This window comes from Mya arenaria, chromosome 8, assembly GCF_026914265.1.
Source record: "Mya arenaria isolate MELC-2E11 chromosome 8, ASM2691426v1".
Lineage (NCBI taxonomy): Eukaryota > Metazoa > Mollusca > Bivalvia > Myida > Myidae > Mya > Mya arenaria.
Window position 1 is genome coordinate 57,951,190 of NC_069129.1, and position 21,259 is coordinate 57,972,448.

General features: G+C 35.4%; 1 protein-coding gene across 1 annotated transcript in view; it reads left to right on the forward strand.

Annotated features, from left to right (window-relative positions):
• Nucleotides 1–97: 97 nt before the first annotated feature.
• LOC128243333 (protein-glutamine gamma-glutamyltransferase K-like) overlaps nucleotides 98–21,259 on the forward strand; it is a 240,508-nt gene continuing 219,346 nt past the window's right edge. The window contains exon 1 of the mRNA XM_052961036.1: nucleotides 98–343. Within this exon, the coding sequence (XP_052816996.1) occupies nucleotides 303–343 (41 nt within the window). The 5' untranslated portion in view covers nucleotides 98–302. The remainder of the gene's footprint in view (nucleotides 344–21,259) is intronic.

Consider the following 21,259-nt stretch of genomic DNA (forward strand, 5'->3'; position numbering starts at 1 on the left):
CGCCCTAGCCAGACAGGTAATACTGATAAGCATACAGGCTGATTTTGTGGATCAACATTCGCAGGCAGTTTAAAGTGCAATAATTGTGAAGTTTTCCCCTAGATAAATATGATGGTATATTAACGAAAACAACAAGGTTTTCTCTGCCAGGATTTACCTACAGAACGCTGAAGGAACAACTGTTTATAACATATTAGTTTCATTTCTGTTAAAACTATCGCCGTAAGGTTTTCATTAGTAACAGCAATACACAACTTTTAGTTCAAGGTTACCAAGGGAACAGTGGAATTGTGGTGTTAAACATGAACAAAAAGGATAAATATGATATTCATCCCGAGCCCAGGTAGGTAAGCATGTACATATGTGTATACATGTTACTGCCAGTATCCATGCATGTACATATGTGTATACATGTTACTGCCAGTATCCATACATGTACATATGTGTATACATGTTGCTGCCAGTATCCATACATGTACATATGTGTATACATGTTGCTGCCAGTATCCATACATGTACATATGTGTATACATGTTGCTGCCAGTATCCATACATGTACATATGTGTATACATGTTGCTGCCAGTATCCATACATGTACATATGTGTATACATGTTGCTGCCAGTATCCATGCATGTACATATGTGTATACATGTTGCTGCCAGTATCCATGCATGTACATATGTGTATACATGTTGCTGCCAGTATCCATGCATGTACATATGTGTATACATGTTGCTGCCAGTGTCCATACATGTACATATGTGTATACATGTTGCTGCCAGTATCCATGCATGTACATATGTGTATACATGTTGCTGCCAGTATCCATGCATGTACATATGTGTATACATGTTGCTGCCAGTATCCATGCATGTACATATGTGTATACATGTTACTGCCAGTATCCATGCATGTACATATGTGTATACATGTTACTGCCAGTACCCGTGCTTGTATGTCAACTTCTTATTACCAGGTTGGCGGAAAACATTCTTAATAAGAATGCTAGCAAATTAATCGAATGAACACTTTTACACAGTATTTATATTTTCTAATTATTGACCATGGGAAGTAAGATTCCGAGGTCAATAATAAGTTTGCGGCCCATAGCAACAAAATGTCTTCTGCTATTTAGATTATCACCTAGATGGTCAGCTAATCAAATCGCTCATCACCCTTCTATATGAACACTATTATACAGTATTTATATTTTCGATTTATAGACCATGGGAAATAAAATTCCGAGGTCATAATTTAATCTTGCGGTCCATATCAACAACATATTTTTCAGCTATTTAGAAAATTACCTGCGTTTTCAGCCAATGAAATCGCTAATCCGCCTTCTATATAAACACTTTTATACAGTATTTAAATTTCGATTTATAAACCATAGAAAGAAAATTACGAGGTCATTATAAGTTTGCGGTCCAACAACTCATTTTTTCAGGTATTAAGATTATTACCAACATTTTCAGCCAATGAAATCGGTTATCCGCCTTCTATATATATACCACGCTTAATCGTTAAGATATGGTTTTAAAACGTAACAAACATAACGTCATAAATTGGATTCCCGCCTGCTGAACAGGTTATAACCTAAGACATTTCGGCCAATGAAAAGATCGCAATATTTTAAGGCACATACTAAGAAAAAAAAAAAACAAAGAATAAATATGACATAACACAAAACTTGTTTAGCACAAATTATAGCCTACATTTATAGAAAAAATGGGCTGAATTTTTAGAACGTTGCTGAAGTGAACAACTTCCTTTTTACCTGTTGTTTATAACATTGTTATCTGGAGGTGTTTGAAAGAACTTTCCAAGGCGTTTTCACATAATTCAGAATAAAAATTACCACGAGAAATGAATTATCTACACAATCACTGTAATGCTTTTGAAAAAAAAACCTTGATGATTAGCGATGAGCTTGCAACGAAAAAACAGGTCTTAATCTGTCAGTTCTGAGTAATATGTATGCCCTGGTTACATGGGGTGCACGTACTAAACCAATATTGCAGCGACTACATGCGGGATAACATTCGCCTCATTATTCTCCCATTGAGTCAATTTTATTAAAGGGTGACGCTCTTTGAATTTCAAAACATTTGGAACCTTGTACTAGTCACGGAGGTAGTTTTAGAACACAGCATTTTTATGTACAACATTGAATGGAAGCTGAGCAAAAGTGAAAATAAGTTTGGTAAATGCAAACTGAGTTTAACAGTTTCAACTTGAGCACATGTTTGATAAGCGATGTTCAACACATCACATCCCGTTGTGATAGCATCTGAACTTTCTTATCATGTGACTTTCTAATGATCATAAATATGGCTACCAATCAGCGTATTAAACTTTTATCAACCTGAAAGTTATCAATATAAAAATCTACTACATGACTGTTATGCTTTCAAAATACCGTACTTCTTACTTGGCACATAGAAACATAATGTAATAACGATGCATCAGACTGCCTACATAGTTGATTTACCAGTGATTAGCCGGATTTCACCTGTTAACAGCCACAATTATCAGTAGTTTTGCATTGATTTTGAATCTTCTTGCCAGGTAATTTATTGGCTCGTAATTCATTGGCATGTTTTTTCTAGACAATAACTTAAAGAAAACAACAACACTGACAATGCAGCATCTAAACATTGGTTATTTTCCCAGTATAAATGTTTGAGCGACTTCCCTCTCATGGAATAATTCAATTAGATGAATTTACACAGGTATATTATTCCTTATGTTAATTGGAAAATAATTGACAATCACATGTTTGCACTTTAAAGACTGTTAATTATGGTGAAACCGTGTTAAACACCCACACAAACATTATTATAGAAATTAAGTAAAGATAATAGGAAACGCTGAAACAAAGAATTGATCGCCAGAATTGAATCGTTCCAACAGAACAGTAAAACTGCGATCGCTCGAGGACCCGAGCTTAAACCTCGAGTAATCCAGTGTTACAAAGATCCAAGTTTCCATTTTAATCCGGTATGAAATGTCTTACAATGTATTTTTCAAAGTCATCATATCGATTGTTAACTTCGGTACCGAAGGCATGTTATTGCAGGTCGACATGGTCATTACGACAAAGTGATTTTTTTTAATTAATACTCCTATCATTGAATAGAGTATTAATGAAGTTCAGTTGGGAACAAATAAAATGTATTTAAACACAGCTTATTTGACTCTGAAATTGCAACGTAGACATATATGCCTATACTAATTGCATACACTAATTATTGTACACTCATTGGTATGATGGCCATCCAGATTGTGATAAACAAAATAAAATGTTAACGGCATGAACCGTGGTAAAATGCTTTTAGAGCAATGTTTTGGACAATATAGCGAGCTTAACAGAATATGCGATGTAGTAGTGTTACTAGAGCAAAAATTTCAAAATTAAGAAACAAATAATAAAATGCAACGTACTTACGCAAGCTGAGGGCATAGGCAGATTTAATAGATACTATGCTACTGCTGGTAGGTGTGAGAGAAGAAGAACTACCGGATCACGAGCAACTGGTGAACGGAGAAATACTCGTTCTTTTTGATGATCTGTTTTGATGAAACACATTTTGGTAGAACGTATAAAATATGAATTCAAAAATACAATAATTTATCGATGAGCATGCCGTCAGCCATGATGAAAGGAAATAGCTCGAATTGAGGTTTAAAGGCCTAGTTTAAGCCTTCTATAAGTGACTCCCTCCAGATCCGTATATAGTTCACAACTTGTGTGTATTGATCTTAATATTTATTGCCTTATACTTATTCTGTCTATCAGATGTCAGATCTGAGTGTCCTGCTGTGCAATACTGTAGGTTTTATCAAAGAAACGAACATTTTGTTTATCTTATCTTATTGTTTTTTATTTTTCAAATAATATCAAAGTTATTACTAGAATGCTTTAGAATAAGAATAAGAGTAATGGTAAACGTTATATATAACAGCCAACTAACATGATTTCGTCACCTTCCAGCAATAACTAAATAACTGCATATAGAAATAGAAGCATATACTGAGTTCTTGCACTACGGTAACGATTTATAGTATACAATGTAAATGGAATGAAACACTTTTTACACTTTCCTGTTTATTATTTATTTCCCATCGGTCAAATTAACACATTCATTGGCTATACATATTTTCTTATACAATAATTGATATTGTAGAGCCGTGCATAAGTGAGACAATGAAAGTATTTTCACTAAAAGTGTCAACTCTAAATTGACCTGAGTAGAGCCAATAAAGAACGTTCTCGTCCACCGAGTGAAGATGCTATGCGTACCGTCTAATTTATCATTATCAAACCTCTGATGAATTCCTGTGATAAATAAGTACACAGGAATTTGATCTCTGCTGTGACAACAGCACAATAAGCATTGGATGCGCAGCAGGGAATTAATATGACAAAACTTCCTTAAACTAGGCCTTTAATTTAAAGGACAAATAACCCCCATTTCCGAAGTGCCTATGCATTGTTACATGCCTTATTTCTTTTATTCAACACGTGTCCGTGAAACAAAGCATGGTTATACCATCTCAGACCATTGGCTACCTTTATACTTATAGGTTTTGAAGCTGAATGGTTTGCGATTTCAAGAAAAGGCTGTACATGCTGGATCTACTTGATCTACTTTTTATTTTGTCTACATTTTTACCGCATTGTTTGTTCTTCATACACCGGATATGGTCATATTACCGAGTACAAAGTGGCTACGTTTAACCAATTGTATTTTTCGTAAGAGAAACTTAACTGTTTTAACGTTGTTTAATGTTTAGAATACAAGTGGGGATTTCTCCCCATAATTGGTTTTAGGGGTCGTAAAGCACTAGAAATAAGTGTTATCTTGCATGAAAAGTGGTCAATTAAATATAGATTATATAGGGAATTTATTTAGTGGTGTCTGACCTAAACATTTAAACCATAGACGTCTGCTATTGAAACTTGTAAAATGCATTGGTTTAAAACGGAAAGACGCAAACTTCCTATTGCAGATGAGTTCCATTAATTCCATAAATTCTACAAGATGAAAGAAGAAAAGTCCTACTCTGCAAATACAACTCAAAAGGAAAGAACAAGTTGTATGCTAGTGTTTACATACGCCTTGCAGCACAAATATTACAAGGGCAAAATTTGAAGAACAAAATAAATAGCGGCTATAATGATAGATCGTGTTCCGTGTTTAAACACGCGGTCGAGATGGACACATGTTTAAACACGGAACGAGGTGTGATTAAATTCATAAGAAAAGCGCCATATCGTATTTTTTATAAGTCTCATTTGATTAAATCCGTGTTTTATTGCACGGTTCATAGTTTTAACCAACAAAACTACACTTTCAGACGACATTACTACAAATTTCAGTTCCTTACGTCATATTGACGACATTTCATTAATGATTAAATACATTTCCTTTAATATATACACATATCAGCCGTGGTGTTCTCTCGGAATAGTTTTTATTGGAAATAACAACATGCCTGAATGATATATGTTATTGATTCATCAGCAAATATCGCTCACACTTTTAAATAAGCATCAGTGCGTAAAAGGTGGCACTCAACACACAGCAATACGCATTAAAAGTTAATACAGCGTTTATTTTGAACTCCAAAAATGCACTGTGGAAAATTGTGAATAGTTTATTTATAGATCATGATAAATGGTTTTAGTGATATCTAAATTACTACAAACCCTTTATAAGCTTAGTTTTTATTATACGCCTATCAAGTTCCTTTTTCCTACCCAACAGTGAAAATACAGCACGCCGTATTGAAAAATCCGTATCACCATACCGTCGTTTTTGGACGGTGCCCGCTCAGGGCAGCGTTCATATTAGGGGCAATCGGCTGAAAAGTTACAAACCGATTTACCGGCTGTCTCGGTCGAAGAAAGAGTGCGGTTTTTCAATGCTTAAAGCACCAGTAATATTCAATAGCTTTCAAGAACATTAATAATTATGCAATAAATCTATAATTCTAAAGCACAAAGGATATGTTTAAAATACATTACTTAAGAATGCATGATTTATTTTATCTTGATTTTTTCCTGCGCGAGCTGACCGTTACATTTAGGAATGACGTCACCATTACGTCATATGTACTTCCGTTGTGTGGAAAATTCTCAATAAAAAAAAATGTTCTTATGATTGATAGATATGTTTTCACATGCTCAATACACTGTAAATCAAAACTATCATTATTCCTGAAAGTTTTATACCTTAAGTATCTATTCTTGTTTGATTTATCATTTAGAGTAGAGATTAAAGCATAAGCCGCTGCCTTATAGTTGAAAGGTCATTTTGGAAGATGGCGGACGGTGCAATTTTTAGAGTTTGTTTTTCAAGTGGAGTGATTTTTCTTAGGAATAACTTGACCCCCCTTTTTTATTGGCTTAAAATGTAATTTAAAGCTTGTACTTTAAGAATATATGTGGTTATCATAGCCTGCATTCGCTCGAAATGCCTTTAAATGTTGTCTAAAAATTATAATTTTACATTGAATTATATAGGGAAAAACAATGGTGGTGTGTAACCTTTAATGACATTGGACTTTTTCCTTTTTTTGGCACTGGTCAACCAAATTACTTGCTAGAATAAATCCGGACTCCAAGCTTTACTAGAATAAGGGCCAGTTTTATTAAACTTCGTACGAAGTCAGTTTTGCTTACGAACTTAGTACGATGTATCTCAGGCTGTTTAGCCGTTTTATTAAGAATTTCGTACGAACAAACACCAGTCCTGTTTCTTCGTAGATCTACGAAAATTTCTACGAAAGCTCTTAGGGTGGCGTACGAACTTCGTAGACTAAAATATGGCCGCCACAACAACAGATATATTCTATATTGGCGATCGTTCATTTATTATGGCGTATTTTAACAAAATCATGACAGAAGACAACTCTGTGGAATCTACAACCCGGTGAGTAAATTAACAAATCGTTAAGACGCCGTTTTGACCAAATTTTCAGGAGACGCAACCTCGCGCCAACTGTCAAAATGTTTTGAAAAACAAAATGCTCTTATTTCGATGCATTTCAAGAGTTTTGTTGAGATAAGAACACTGGAATATAGACTAAAATACAATCCAACCATTAGACTCATGGTATATGAATTTTACGGTGTTTTAAGTAAAATAAACAAGCTAAAAACAGACTGATTTTATGACAGTGTTTACACTGATCTGTCATTTCATCTGTCAAAGTTTTTATCATTTTTCAATAACTTGCTTTGACTTATATTAACAAGATTATCATGTCTCTTATAGTGTTCAGAAATTCTAAATCAACATTGAAGCTTATAAATTTAAAAGTTGCATGGGGGTGGGGATGCGGGTGGTGGGATGGGTCAAAAAGTATTTTTTAAAATATCCAGAGCAGCCAGAAGGTAAGCATTATGAGCTCTATTGGTCACAGTTGGGAGACTTGTTTGTCCCAAACTACATTTTTTTCAATTTTGTTGCGGTTCTGAAAACAGTGCAGCTAGTAATGGGACTTGGACTGGGGACTCCCTGTTTGCAAGTTTGTGCTCTATCAACTTGGCTCACAGGCCCTTAGAACTTAAAATAACTTAAAGCTTGCAGTTGAATTGTTCAACCAGCTCGACAAACTGTTCCTGATAACTTAATTTGCAAACAATCTGACCTTTGTGGGTTAGTACTGGGACACACTCATGAACGGTATAGTATTAGTCGGTAAACCTGGGTGCAAAAGTGGGACAGGTTCAGATCTTGAACCCCACGACTGATGACTACTTGAGCTCAAGCAATGGCTTTATTAAAACAGAAACCACCTTGCATTTAAAGAAAAATGTCAACTATATTTTAAGCTTCAGAAAGAAAACAGCCTGTTTATAAATAAATAGATTATTCATTTTTTATTTCAGATCTTGACATGGATCCAAGAGGCTGGTAACTAGGCGGGATGGATTGTTTCAGGTTTCTGGATGGGTAACTAAATTTCCATATTTCCAGTTTACTTGTGTTATTTATAATTATAAGCAAGATAAAAGTAAATACACCACAAGCGCAACTCAAGTGGAAACCGTGCATTATGTATGTATTTACAGTCAGTTTGTAGCATATTTTTTTTACCAAATCTCAATTTAATACAAACTTTTAAGCTTATCATGCTTATAGTTTGATGCACATTCTATAATTATAATATTGAAGATGTGCAGCATATATATGGAATGATCCACATCACTGGATACTGTATATATGTAACATTGCATGTGAAAATGCATAGCAACAAGTGATATAAGACTGCTGAAAAAATCACATTGCAAGTTTTCATATTTATTTTTAAAAATTGATGTTTTATGCATTTTTCAAAAACATTAATTTGCGACAGAACTATGAAAAACTGCGATAAAATCTTTTGTCAGCATTCTTGTATCGCTGGTTTTCAGATGTTTACTTAAAATTGGCTCATTCCTGGACAAAAGATAAAATATTATCAAAACTGTTAATCTGTAAGAGTGCAGCCTTAAAGAAAACAAAAGAAATAAAAAGGGTTTTTAATGATTTCTAGCAGATAAGTCTGTTTCCAAAGAACCAAATTCAAGGTATCATTATAGCCGTCCATCATGTCAGAGACAATACACTAATGTTATTGTATTATATTTGTATATGATGTATAGGTCCTAATTATTAGGTCTATAAATCCGGCTTTAAGTGATTTTGAGTTGTGCCCTTTATCTAACTGAGAAAACAAATGATGTTTTATTATACATATTTTACAAGTGGCTCTGTGAAATATTCTGTGACTGTTAAAAGGTGTAAATTTAAAATATTTTGTATACCGGGTATGTACTCAATTTTTTTTTATCATTGTTTATTTTTGCAATTTTTGTTATTCGTTTCAGAGACTCAGCGCCATGTCACAAATAATTCAGAATCTAGAATGAAAGTTACCGAAAGAGCAATAGACTTTCCAATCTCTACAAAATTCATCTGAACTGTTTTTCAAGGAGATACTTGAGACTACCAAAGACTTTTCAAGGACAGAATTCACAAAACAGTTTATGCCACCATCTCATATCAAAGGATTGTGCTTGAGTTGAACAGCCTTCAAACAAAAACTGTTTCAACACCTTCAATGGATTCATTCTGATTCAGTTTACCCTTGCTGTGATCTGAGCAACTATTTACATCAGTTCAACATTGTAAATTGTTTAAACTTGAAAATTCTGTCCAGTTGCAACTCACATGAATCTATTTACTGTGGACTTTGATGTTGACTCTATACAGGAAGAAGAGACCATCTTTATACATGCTGGCATATCATTTAAAAAGGAAACAAATATTATAACCAACATACTGCACTGTTATGTCATCCAAGGACTCAGTTACTGACTCAATTTATAAATACTTGAAAGGAAAAAAAAATGTCTCTGTCAATGTAATTACTGTTGTGCATAATAAGATATTTTTTATTATGCCCCCCTTCGAAGAAGAGGGGTATATTGCTTTGCACATGTCGGTCGGTAGGTCGGTACCGTCTACCGTATGTAGACCAAACCTTATCCGAGTGATAACTCAACAATTCCTGGACGTATGGTCATCAAACTTGACATGAAGGTTGGGCCTGACCAGTAGATGATTTTAGGGCTCATTGGGTCAAAGGTCAAGGTCACAATGACCTTGAATGGTAAATTCATTTTAAAGCTTGTCCGAGTGATAACTCAACAATGCCTAGACCTTGATATGGAAGTTAGGCCTCACCAGTAGATGATCCCTATTGTTTTTGGGGATAATCGAGCCAAAGATCAAGGTCACAGTGACCTTGAATGGTAAAAGGTTGTCCAAGTGATAAATCAACAATGCCTGCACCCATGGCCCTCAAACTTGACTCGGAGGTTGGGCCTTACCAGTAGATGACACCTATTCATTTTAGGGGTCAAAGGTCAAGGTCAAAGTGATCTTGAAAGCAAACTGGACAATTCCTGGGCAAATCATGCCATTCAGTCTGAATGGTCATCAAACTTGACATAAAGGTTGAGCCTGACCAGTAGATGACCCCTTTTGACTTTGAGGGTCATCAAGCCAAGGTCAAGGTCACAATAATCTTTAATGCATAAAAAGATAACAAATCCTCTCCCAGAAATATCTCAACAATGCCTGAACCTATGATCATCAAACTTGACATGGAAGTTGGGCCTTACAAGGAGATGGTGCTTATTGATTTGAGGAGTCATTGGGTCAAATGTCAAGTTCACATTGACCTTGAATGCAAAAATGTTTGTCTGTGTGATAACATGTCAATGCCTTAACCCATGTCCCTCAAACTTGACTTTTAGTTTTTTGTAGACCAGCTGATGACTCATATGGATTTTGAGTTAATAGAGTCAAAGGTCATGGTCATAACACACTCTATCCTCACACTTTGAATGGTCATAATCTTAAAACTGCCTCAACGGCATCCAATGTCAGTGACTAATCAGCTGTCATTTCGGTCCATGCTTATTTCATTCAATTGTTCATATAATCCTGACAACATGGCACTCAGGTGGGGGCATAATGTTTGACAAACATCTCTTGTTGATACTTGGCTCATTTCTTACATGTAGCTGTAACATTTTGGGCAACTTCTCAATTATTTTGTTGAAGACATTTTTCATCCAGCTCATCTAAGCCTAAGTAAGTGTTCATGTTAACTTTTATGACTGCCTGTTTATTGTACTTTTTATAAATTATTTTCAATGAATTTTTCTCAAGAACCATTTGGCTAAGTACGTCTCCTCCTGAAATAGACTAATTCTTTTAGCTGGAGTTGTCTGTCTGTCCGTCTGTAACAAATTGTGTCTGCTCCATGTCTCTTTAACCTTTTGAAGGATTTGATATAACTTCCCACAAATGTACACGATATTGAGAGGAAGGGTATATTATTATAACTGTTAAGCAGTTTCTGAACTTGACTGTATTATATCTTGCATTTACCTCAAGCTGTTAAGTGAACAATATAACATTGGCCAATACAAGGAACTAAACTTTCTAGGTCACCATTTTGGAATAAAGTAATACTTAAAGCTCATATTTCCATAAGAATCTGCTCATATACAGTTTAAATAGCTTATACAAGTAATAATATACTTAGTATATCATTTCGACATAACATCAGATCCTCCACTGTTTTATGTTTGCAACATTTTTGTTTTAAACTTTGAGTTATATATCATGACTTTTATGAACAAATACCAAACAGCAACTCACAGATCTTTGCTCATTTGGGCAGAATTTTGTAAATTCAAGCATTGTCATTTGATATTCAATGCTTTTTGGCAAATTGGGGCATTTTCTGTCACATTAAAATCAATATTAACCATAAATCTACAACTTCAATATTCTCATTCTTTGCCAATTAATTGTTTGTCTATTGGTATACATGTATGTTTATTCATACTGTTTGTCAAAATAACGAATGAATAAAATGTTTGAAATATTTTATTTGTTAATAACGTATTTAATATGACAAAAAGATGACTGCATTTTGTTTCATTTCACATCATGATCACTCATAGAGCGAGACTTGAAGAAGTATAGTGATATAGCCACAAGTGTTTGTCTGACCCTTCTTCCCAAGAGGGCATGCGTTTGAATCCAAAGTTGGAAAACACAGTTCAAAGGTCAGTTAATGTATCCTGATTGCAGGCAAAGAGAAACACTCTATGATTGGCACCTGTAAAATAGAAGATACATAAATCTTTACTATTATCCATAAAACGTGAAAGTTGTTAGTAAAATAAAAAAAGAAATGGTCTACCATTTTTTTCAAATACAATTCTTGATAATATTTCTTGTAAAAGTACACATTTATCTTAAGAGATAAAAAGAAGCACTACAGTACAAATTTGTTTTGTAAAAGCCATTTCTCAAATTCTAATGAAATGCCAGCCTTGACAGTGATATGTTGTATTAAGATTACATATATTGGTAAAAAAAATCGGTAGTTTGCAAGAAGCAGTAGCAAGTATTTTCTTATTTCATACTATTTTTTAATGGCAATTGCATCTGTTTTTGAAAGACTTGGTCTAATAACAATAAAAAATCTAATAATAATCCTACTCCCCGATTACTGTTTGCATAGTTTTTGCAATAGTTGGTTTAATCATACGCTGAGATATACAGTCATACCCAATGCTTTTCAGTGCTGCAACAACACTGCATCTCAGATGACTGAGCTTTTCTTTCAAAAGATTGCCTGCAATAAAAAAGCTTAATAAATCATATCAATAACAAACAAAGAGCATTCTGTAATTGACAATAGGTCTACCTATTTGTAATGACAAATGCTATTTCTATACTGGTTAGTATATAGAATTGTATATTAAAACATATTTGAGTGTGTAAACTTACATATCTTAAGGAAACAGTTAAAATAATATTCCCTAACTAAACTCTTTCTTAAATTTGTACTTCCGGGGTTTTCAATCGAATAGAACAAAGAATTAACGAACGTAATAGTACATTTAACTTTTGGGATGTGATTATTTAACATGTTAACGCCATAACAATTATTATACACAATACAAGCGATAAGAAATGAAAATAGTTGGTATCGAAATGTGTCATAACCTGAAAACATTGCAATGTGACAAGGAAACAGCTGATTAAACGGGTCAAACCATGCCCTAGCAACCGTAGTCGACAAAAGGTTACCACCCACTATATTTATTAAAATAAATAGTAAATATCTATTTTGATTATTCGAAAGGGAAGCAGATCAAATCACTATTTGCGATTTTTTTTTTGTATACTCACATCTACGGTTTGTTTACATTTTCGTCCGATCCTTCCCCCTTTTGAAGAGTAATTACGTACGAAAGCGTTAATAAAACGGTCGCAGAAATCTTCGTATGCAACTTCGTACGAAGTGAGCGTTTGCTTAACATGCATTCATAAAAAATAGTCATGCATGACGAAAGTTGGCTCTTGAAATAACCAAACTGTCAATAGTTTTTCTGCACATACACCAGAGGCACCGTCCCTCAGCACTTTCAGTGCTTTGATTTGATTCCGTATCACACGAGTACGGTGTGTAGTCTCGGAACTACTTTCGCATCGCTAAAAATAGCGTGACAAAAATAACTGGTAAGACCAGTCAAATTTAAGATACATAACATAACCTCATTTTACTCACGCCACCAGTAGCATGCACATATTCAGGAACATGAGATTCAAAGAAACATGAAGGCAAGAAAAAAGCAGATAACTCTTTCGATCTATCCCAGACAACTAGTTGTTTGCCAATTCGAAGATTTCACCAGAAAAGCTTCCTATCATAATATCCCCTATTTATTGTTTAAAATTACGAAAGTGACGCCCGTGACGTTAATTTCATTTTCGATTTTTGAAATAATAATGTAAAACGGATATCACGTCTAATCCTGGTACACACGCGCGTTTGTTCCCAGAATAATCACTTCCTGTAAATGTTTATATATCTTTCCATGGTTTGTCGCGTGACGACATTTCGACCAATAAAATGGTGCAATTGCTTCAAGACGTAGCCATGGTAGGTGAAAAGCATGTTGAATATGAACATTTGAAGTATGGGTCTGCATATATATACAAACAACAATTGGAGGTGATCGAACAAAGTTTTCCATGCTTCTTCATACAGTCAAAACCCGTTGACTAAATATTCTAGGGACCGGCCAAAATACTTCGAGCCTTGCGAATATCGAGCCAAGCGGAAATGCTTTCTGAATGTTGATATTTCTTTGATACGTTAAAGTCACGTTTACCGTGTTATTTTCTTACGTTGTGTATAATGAAAAAAATAGTAACACGAGACAATAATTAATTACAGAAGCAGTGATGTTTGGACACAACCATAAACGTTAGTGAGGACTTTATAACAGCAATCACATCTTTAACCGTCATATCTGAGTTAAATCAATGTTTATACAAGCCTACATAACGTGCACGTAAACAGATGTTTGCTTATCTAAATCCATAGCTTCTGCAAGAGGATAACACAACACTAAAACGTTATTTATTTCCCTAGAATAAATACCTAAGCGTGTTATTTTTTGATCATCAAACATTTTAATCAGATTTAATTTACGTTAATTGAACGATAAATAATATACACATGCATCCGCTTCAATAACTGTTAAATGATTTATTTAATCACGTGTTAATCATCCTAGCAAACGTTATTATAGAAATTCAATTCAATAGTTTATTAGCACAAACATTCAAGTTCATCGCCTTTACTTATGGCGGTAACATTTATTTACATACATGAGAAGAGCATGATATTATAATACACATATTAATTACGCTATTAGGATATTGATAATTCACGTAAAAAAGAAATTATTAACGTGAAATTGATTGAACAGTGGCGTACCTTAATCCATTACAGAACAATATCTATTAATTGGCCACCCTCGCTAATGCGGTCAGTCATGTTTTGACAGTAGCGGGTATGTTAGTGATGAAAAGTGATTGTTGTAAGGCCACTGTTCAGAGCATAATAATTATTTGTTTTAGTTCACTGATCAGACTTAAGAAGAAAAAATAATTAAAACAACAACAACAAAAACACAATTGTTTCAAAAGCAAGCAATAATAGCAATACAAGAAAAAAAAGAAATAAAATAAAATAAACATTAATTGGTTTATGATACTTTCTCGTCTTAAAGTTGAAAGATATACATATTTAGCAAGTTTAATTTGTGTACTATTCTGCTCAGTTGACAATAACAATTTAAATTTTTGCATTGTTGGCCAATGACAAAAAATCTAGGTAAGCATTCAATCCGTATGTCTCTGTAAAAAGGACATACAAGCACAAAGTGAAACTCATTTTCAACAACATTCATTTTACAAAATATACATTTACGTTCAGATTGTTCTGTGTTTCTAAAACGGCCTTCTTCGATTGCAAGTTTGTGAGCTGAGCATCTTAATCTGGTTAGCGAAATACGATGCCGGTCGTTTTTAATACAATTAAGATAATTCTCGTAACCAAACCTACGCTTTATACTACAATAAGTTTTTAATTTGGATGAAGTGTCTAATAGAGAAAATCAGTGCTGGCAATACTGATCATGTAATCTTTGTATGACACTGTTTAATTGAAGAACGGAAATGTCATTATTGTTCCATAAATAACTAAAACCCAAACTATTAAGCAATTGCTTTACCTCTAAGGCCCATGAGCCACGAATATTATTATTCACTTGATCCCAATACACCTATACCAATATTTCAGAATTCGCTCTGTACGTGCAATATCTAAGGGAAACCTCCCAAGTTAACCATAAACAGAAGCGTTTGTGGTTTGAATTCTCACCTTTAATAGCTGTTTTAGAAATTTTAAATATATTCTTTCCATGTCCGGGGCTTTATGAGAACCCCATATTTCTGCTCCATAATTAAATATAGGCATGATCATGCTGTCAAATAGTTTTTTCATTTAAATCCCCAGTGAAACAACGTCAAAAAAAGTGAATTCAGTGAATAAATAGCCTTTAATGCCTGGTCGGCTAAAGCCTTTTGCGACTGATAAAATTTGCCATTTGAAGATAGCGTGACTCCTAGATATGTAAACTTTGATACACAAGTAAGCCTATTTCCCAATTTGCAAACCATTGCTACAGTTTTCCTGGTGTCAACAGTGATATTCCATTTTTTGCAATAATCATGAAGCTTGTTTAAGAGTATTTGTAGGCCAGAAGCAGAGTATGAAAACAAAACAGTGTCATCTGCAAACAACAGAAGGAATATCTGTAATTCGTTAAGTTAAACCATATGCCGTTTCTGTAAACTAGATCAAACGCCTTTTTAAAGTCAACGAATGCGCAATAAAGCTTTCGTCGTCCATGTTCTATAACTTTGTTAATAATTGATTGTAAAACAAAAATGCAATCAACGGTACTTTTATTTTGCCTAAATTGATATCGTGTTAGTATATCGTTATCTTCCGCCCATTTTCTTAGCCGAGTATCTAACATAAGTGAAAATATTTTAGAGAACATACTAGAAAGCATTATTCCTCTGTAATTATCAACTATATTTTTATCACCTTTTTTAGGAACAGGTATCAAAATGCGTTTCGTCCATGATTCAGGATAAGAACCCGTATTGTATATATGATTAAAAAGTGTACACATTACCGGTGCTAATATATGTTTTGACTCAATGAATATATCGGGGGTTAACAGATCCCAACCTGGACTTTTTCCTCTCTTTAGACTATTTATAGCCTTAATAACATCATCGACATTAAAATCACAATCAAGCTGATGTATTATTTGATCACCAAACGTGTCATTATTTATAACGTTTTCGACATCAATATCAGTGAAAGATTCAGAATCAGAAAATAAAGTTTTGAAATGTTCATAAAATTCCTGTGAAGAAGGATCGATATTGTTATTCTTATATTTATTTTTATATTTGCGAATAAGATCCCAGAACTGCTTGGGAGTATTCGTTGCTGTAATATGTAGCGTTTCTCGTTGACTTCGGTTATATTTAAATTTAGCGCGACGCTTTGCCTGTCGAAACAAACGACGCTTACCAATAACCAAATTAATGCATTCAGTTGTCCTAAGTCTATGGTATTGCTTATTTGCATACTTTAGATCACGCCTAGCTTTTTCGCACTTATCCGTATACCACGGACTTACATGCTTTCTCCGAGGGGTATTAAAAGTTGTGTTTACAATGCTTTTTGTAACCCCAAACAAACTAAAAGCACTTGTATACAGCACCTCTGCAAAAGTATTTATACCATTTTTATGCCCCCCTTCGAAGAAGAGGGGTATATTGCTTTGCACAGGCATGTCGGTATGTCGGTCGGTCGGTCGGTCGGTCCGTCGGTAGACCAAAGCTTGTCCGAGTGATAACTCTACAATTCCTAGACGTATGGTCATCAAACTTCACATGAAGGTTGGGCCTGACCAGTAGATGACCCCTATTGATTTTGGGGGTCATCGGGTCAAAGGTCAAGGTCACAGTGACCTTTAATGGTAAAATAATTTTAAAGCTTGTCCGAGTGATAACTCAACAATGCCTCACCCATGGCCCTCAAACTTGACATGGAGGTTGGGCCTGACCAGTAGATGACCCCTATTGTTTTTGGGGGTCATCAGACCAAAGGTCAAGGTCACAGTGACCTTGAATGGTAAAAGGTTGTCCGAGTGATAACGTGACAATGCCTGCACCCATGACCCTCAGACTTGACCTGGAGGTTGGGCCTCACCAGTAGATGACCCCTATTGTTTTTGGGGGTCATTGGGCCAAAGTTCAAAGTCACAGTCACCTTGAATGGTAAAAAGTTGTCCGATTGATTACTCAACAATGCCTGCACCCATGGCCCTCAGACTTGACTTGGAGAATTGGCCTGACCAGGAGATGACCCCTATGGTTTTTGGGGGTCATCTGGCCAAAGGTCAAGGTCACAGTGACCTGGAATGGTAAAAGGTTGTCCGAGTGATAACTCGACAATGCCTGCACCCATGGCCCTCAAACTTGACTTGGAGGTTGGGCCTGGCCAGAAGATGGTCCCTATTGTTTGGCCAAAGGTCAAGGTCACAGTGACCTGGAATGGTAAAAGGTTATCCGAGTGATAACTTGACAATGGCTGCACCCATGGCCCTCAAACTTGATTTGTAGGTTGAGCCCAGCCAGAAGATTGTCCCTATTAATTTTAGGGGTCATTGGACCAAAGGTCAAGGTCACAGTGACCTTGAATGATAAAAGGTTGTCCAAGTGATAACTCAACAATGCCTGCACCCATGGCCCTCAAACTTGACATTGAGGTTGGGCCTGACCAGTAGATGACCCCTATTGATTTAAGGGGTCAATGGTCAAGGTCACAGTGACCTTGAAAGCAAACTCGACAATTCTTGGACCTATGGTCATCAAACTTGACATGAAGGTTGGGCCTGCCCAGTAGATGACCCCTATCGACTTTGGGGGTCATCAGGCCAAGGTCAATGTCACAGTAACCTTTAACGCAAAAAGTTAACAAATCTTCCCCCACTGATATCTCAACAATGCCTGAACCTATGATCATTAAACTTGACATGGATGTTAAGCCTGACCAGTAGATTCATAGAGCCAAAGGTCAAGGTCACAGTGATCTTGAATGGTAAAAGGTTGTCCGAGTGATAACTCAACAATGCCTGAACCCATGGCCTTCAAACTTGACTTGGAGTTGCATCTGACTTGTAGATGACCCCTTATGATTTAAGGGGTCATCGGGTCAAAGGTCAAGGTCACAGTGACCTTGAACGAAAAAAACTTGTCTTGTGATAACTTGACAATGCCTGCACCCATGGCCCTCAAACTTGACATTTAGGTTTCTGGTGACCAGCTGATGACTCTGGATTTTGAGTTCATAGAGTCAAAGGTCATGACGGTCATAACACACTTTATCCTCACACTTTAATGGTCATAATCTTAAAACAGCAACAAATCAGCTGTCATTTCGGTCCATGCATATTTCATTCAATTGTCCATATAATCCATGGCGCTCAGGGGGGCATAATGTTTGACAAACATCTCTTGTTTATATCAACATTCGATGATACAATATTGGAGACAATTTCATTAAGATGGTTTTCTTCATTTAACAATATTTCTTTAAAATTTTCAGCTTTCATATTATCCCATACTAATTTATTTATGCAAACAGGGTCGGTATTTTCATTAAGATGATTTAACATAATCTTAAAATTAATCTGTATTGGCACGTGGGAAGAGCAGGAAAAACTGTCATGTACTATAAAATTTTCAATCAAAGGAAATAATTCACATGATGCAATAGCGTAGTCAATTACACTTTTCCCGGTATATGCCATAAATGTAAAACGCCCAATATCACCATCGTCCCCATGCCTACCATTGACAATTTTAAAATCCGTACTTTTACATATATCAAGTAATTTTAACCCAGATGAGTTACATATCTTATCTTCACTGGTTCTAATAGGTACATTAATGAAAACAGGGAACTCAACTGAACTTCGTTTATTTCATTAAGCATATAAACATGCTTACAGCAAATACAAACTATGCAAAGGCATGCAAAAAGAAATAAAATCGATAAAAGGAATAAAAATAGAATTAATTTCTTAAGATGTTTACACTGTAAATAAAATAAACTTTGATAATTTATTCCTAAACCTCATGTAGTAAACACTGGAAATGGAATTGATTGCCAGAATTGAAAAAAACTTAAAGTACAAAGGTATCGATATTTTCCTTATAACAAAGGATGCGTCTTATCAACTAACCATTCGTTCAATCTCTTTTTTAATTTACTTCCAGGAGTACTTTTAAATTTTTAATGAACAAATATTATGAACCTCGAAATTCCGCCAAGATGAAACTTTGGCCAAGGATTTCAACATTAAAATAAAAGAAAGTCTAAAATATTTCACACGTGTAAAAGCAGAAAATATCATAGTCTTTTCACAGCCTAAGAAATACTTTCATATCTTTTCGTTCAAAATGTTATTAAGAAATTAACGTCACTTACTTGTCTGTTTACAAAGTTCGTGACCGTGGTGACCAATGTGAGAACCCCTTTAAGTCACGTGATTCCTCATCCTGATATTGTCAGGAAAGGTTAGTTGAATAACGAATTAAACTTTTAAATATGGTATAGACATAAACTCCAACTGATATCCCTGATCTAATGATATCATTATTGTCGTAGGCCCTTAAATAAGATGGCCTTACTTAATCGGATATACCAACGTGAAGGATGTATTTCGGAGAAACCTGATGAACATGATATAATGAATTTAAGAGGGCAACTGTAGAAATATTATTTAAGTAAATATCCTCAAAAATAAGAAAACGAATTTATTACCGTATGTATAAATAAAAAAAATACTTACATGTGCATTGTGTAGGCAAATGCAGAGCTAACAAACAACATGGTATTGCATAATTATTACAACGTACAGGAACAAGCGGGGCAAACGAACAACATGAAATTGCAGGTTACAACGTGTAGGAACAAGCGGGGCAAACGAACTACATGCAATTGCAGGTTACAACGTGTAGGAACAAGCGGGGCAAACGATCAACATGAAATTGAAGGTCACAACGTGTAGGAACAAGCGGAGCTAACAAACAACATGAAATTTCAGGTTACAACGTGTAGGAACGAGCGGAGCATACAAACAACATGAAATTTCAGGAAACAATGTATAGGAATAAGCGGAGCTAACGAACACCATGAATTTGCAGGTTACAACGTGTAGGAACAAGCGGAGCAAATAAACAACATGGAATTGCAGGTCACAACGTGTAGGAATGAGCGGAGCATACAAACAACATGAAATTTCAGGAAACAAGGTATAGGAATAAGCGGAGCTAACGAACACCATGAAATTGCAGGTTACAACGTGTAGGAACAAGCGGAGCAAATAAACAACATGGAATTGCAGGTCACAACGTGTAGGAACGAGCGGAGCAAACAAACAACATGAAATTTCAGGAAACAAGGTATAGGAATATGCGGAGCTAACGAACACCATGGAATTGCAGGCTACAACGTGTTGGAACAAGCGGAGCAAACAAACACCATGGAATTGCAGGTCACAACGTGTAGGAACGAGCGGAGCAAACAAACATCATGAATTATCAGGAAACAAGGTATAGGAATATGCGGAGCTAACGAACACCATGAAATTCCAGGACACAAAGTGAAGGAACGAGCGGAGCAAACAAACATCATGAAATTTCAGGAAACAAGATATAGCAATATGCGGAGCTAACGAACACCATGGAATTGCAGGGCACAACGTGTAGGAACGAGCGGAGCAAACAAACATCATGAAATTTCAGGAAACAATTTATAGGAATATGCGGAACTAACGAACACCATTAATTTGCAGGTTACATTGTTTTGCAGATAACAGGTATAGAAATGAGCGGAGCACACAAACAACATTGTTTTGCAGGTAACAAGGTATTGAAATGAGCGGAGCAAACAAACAGCATGGAAGTGCAAGTAAAAAGGTGTATGAACAGGCGGAGCAAATAAACAACATGGAATTCATGCTAACCATGAACTAGCGAAGCAAACACTCATCTTGGTATTGCTGGGCAACAAAGTAGAGGAACGAGCAGAGCAAACATGGGATTGCAACAAACAAGCTGTAGGAAGGAGCGGAGCAAACAACATGGGATTGCAAAAAAACAAGCTGTAGGAACGAACGGAGCAAACAACAAAGGATTGCAAAAAACAAGCTGTAGGAACGAGAG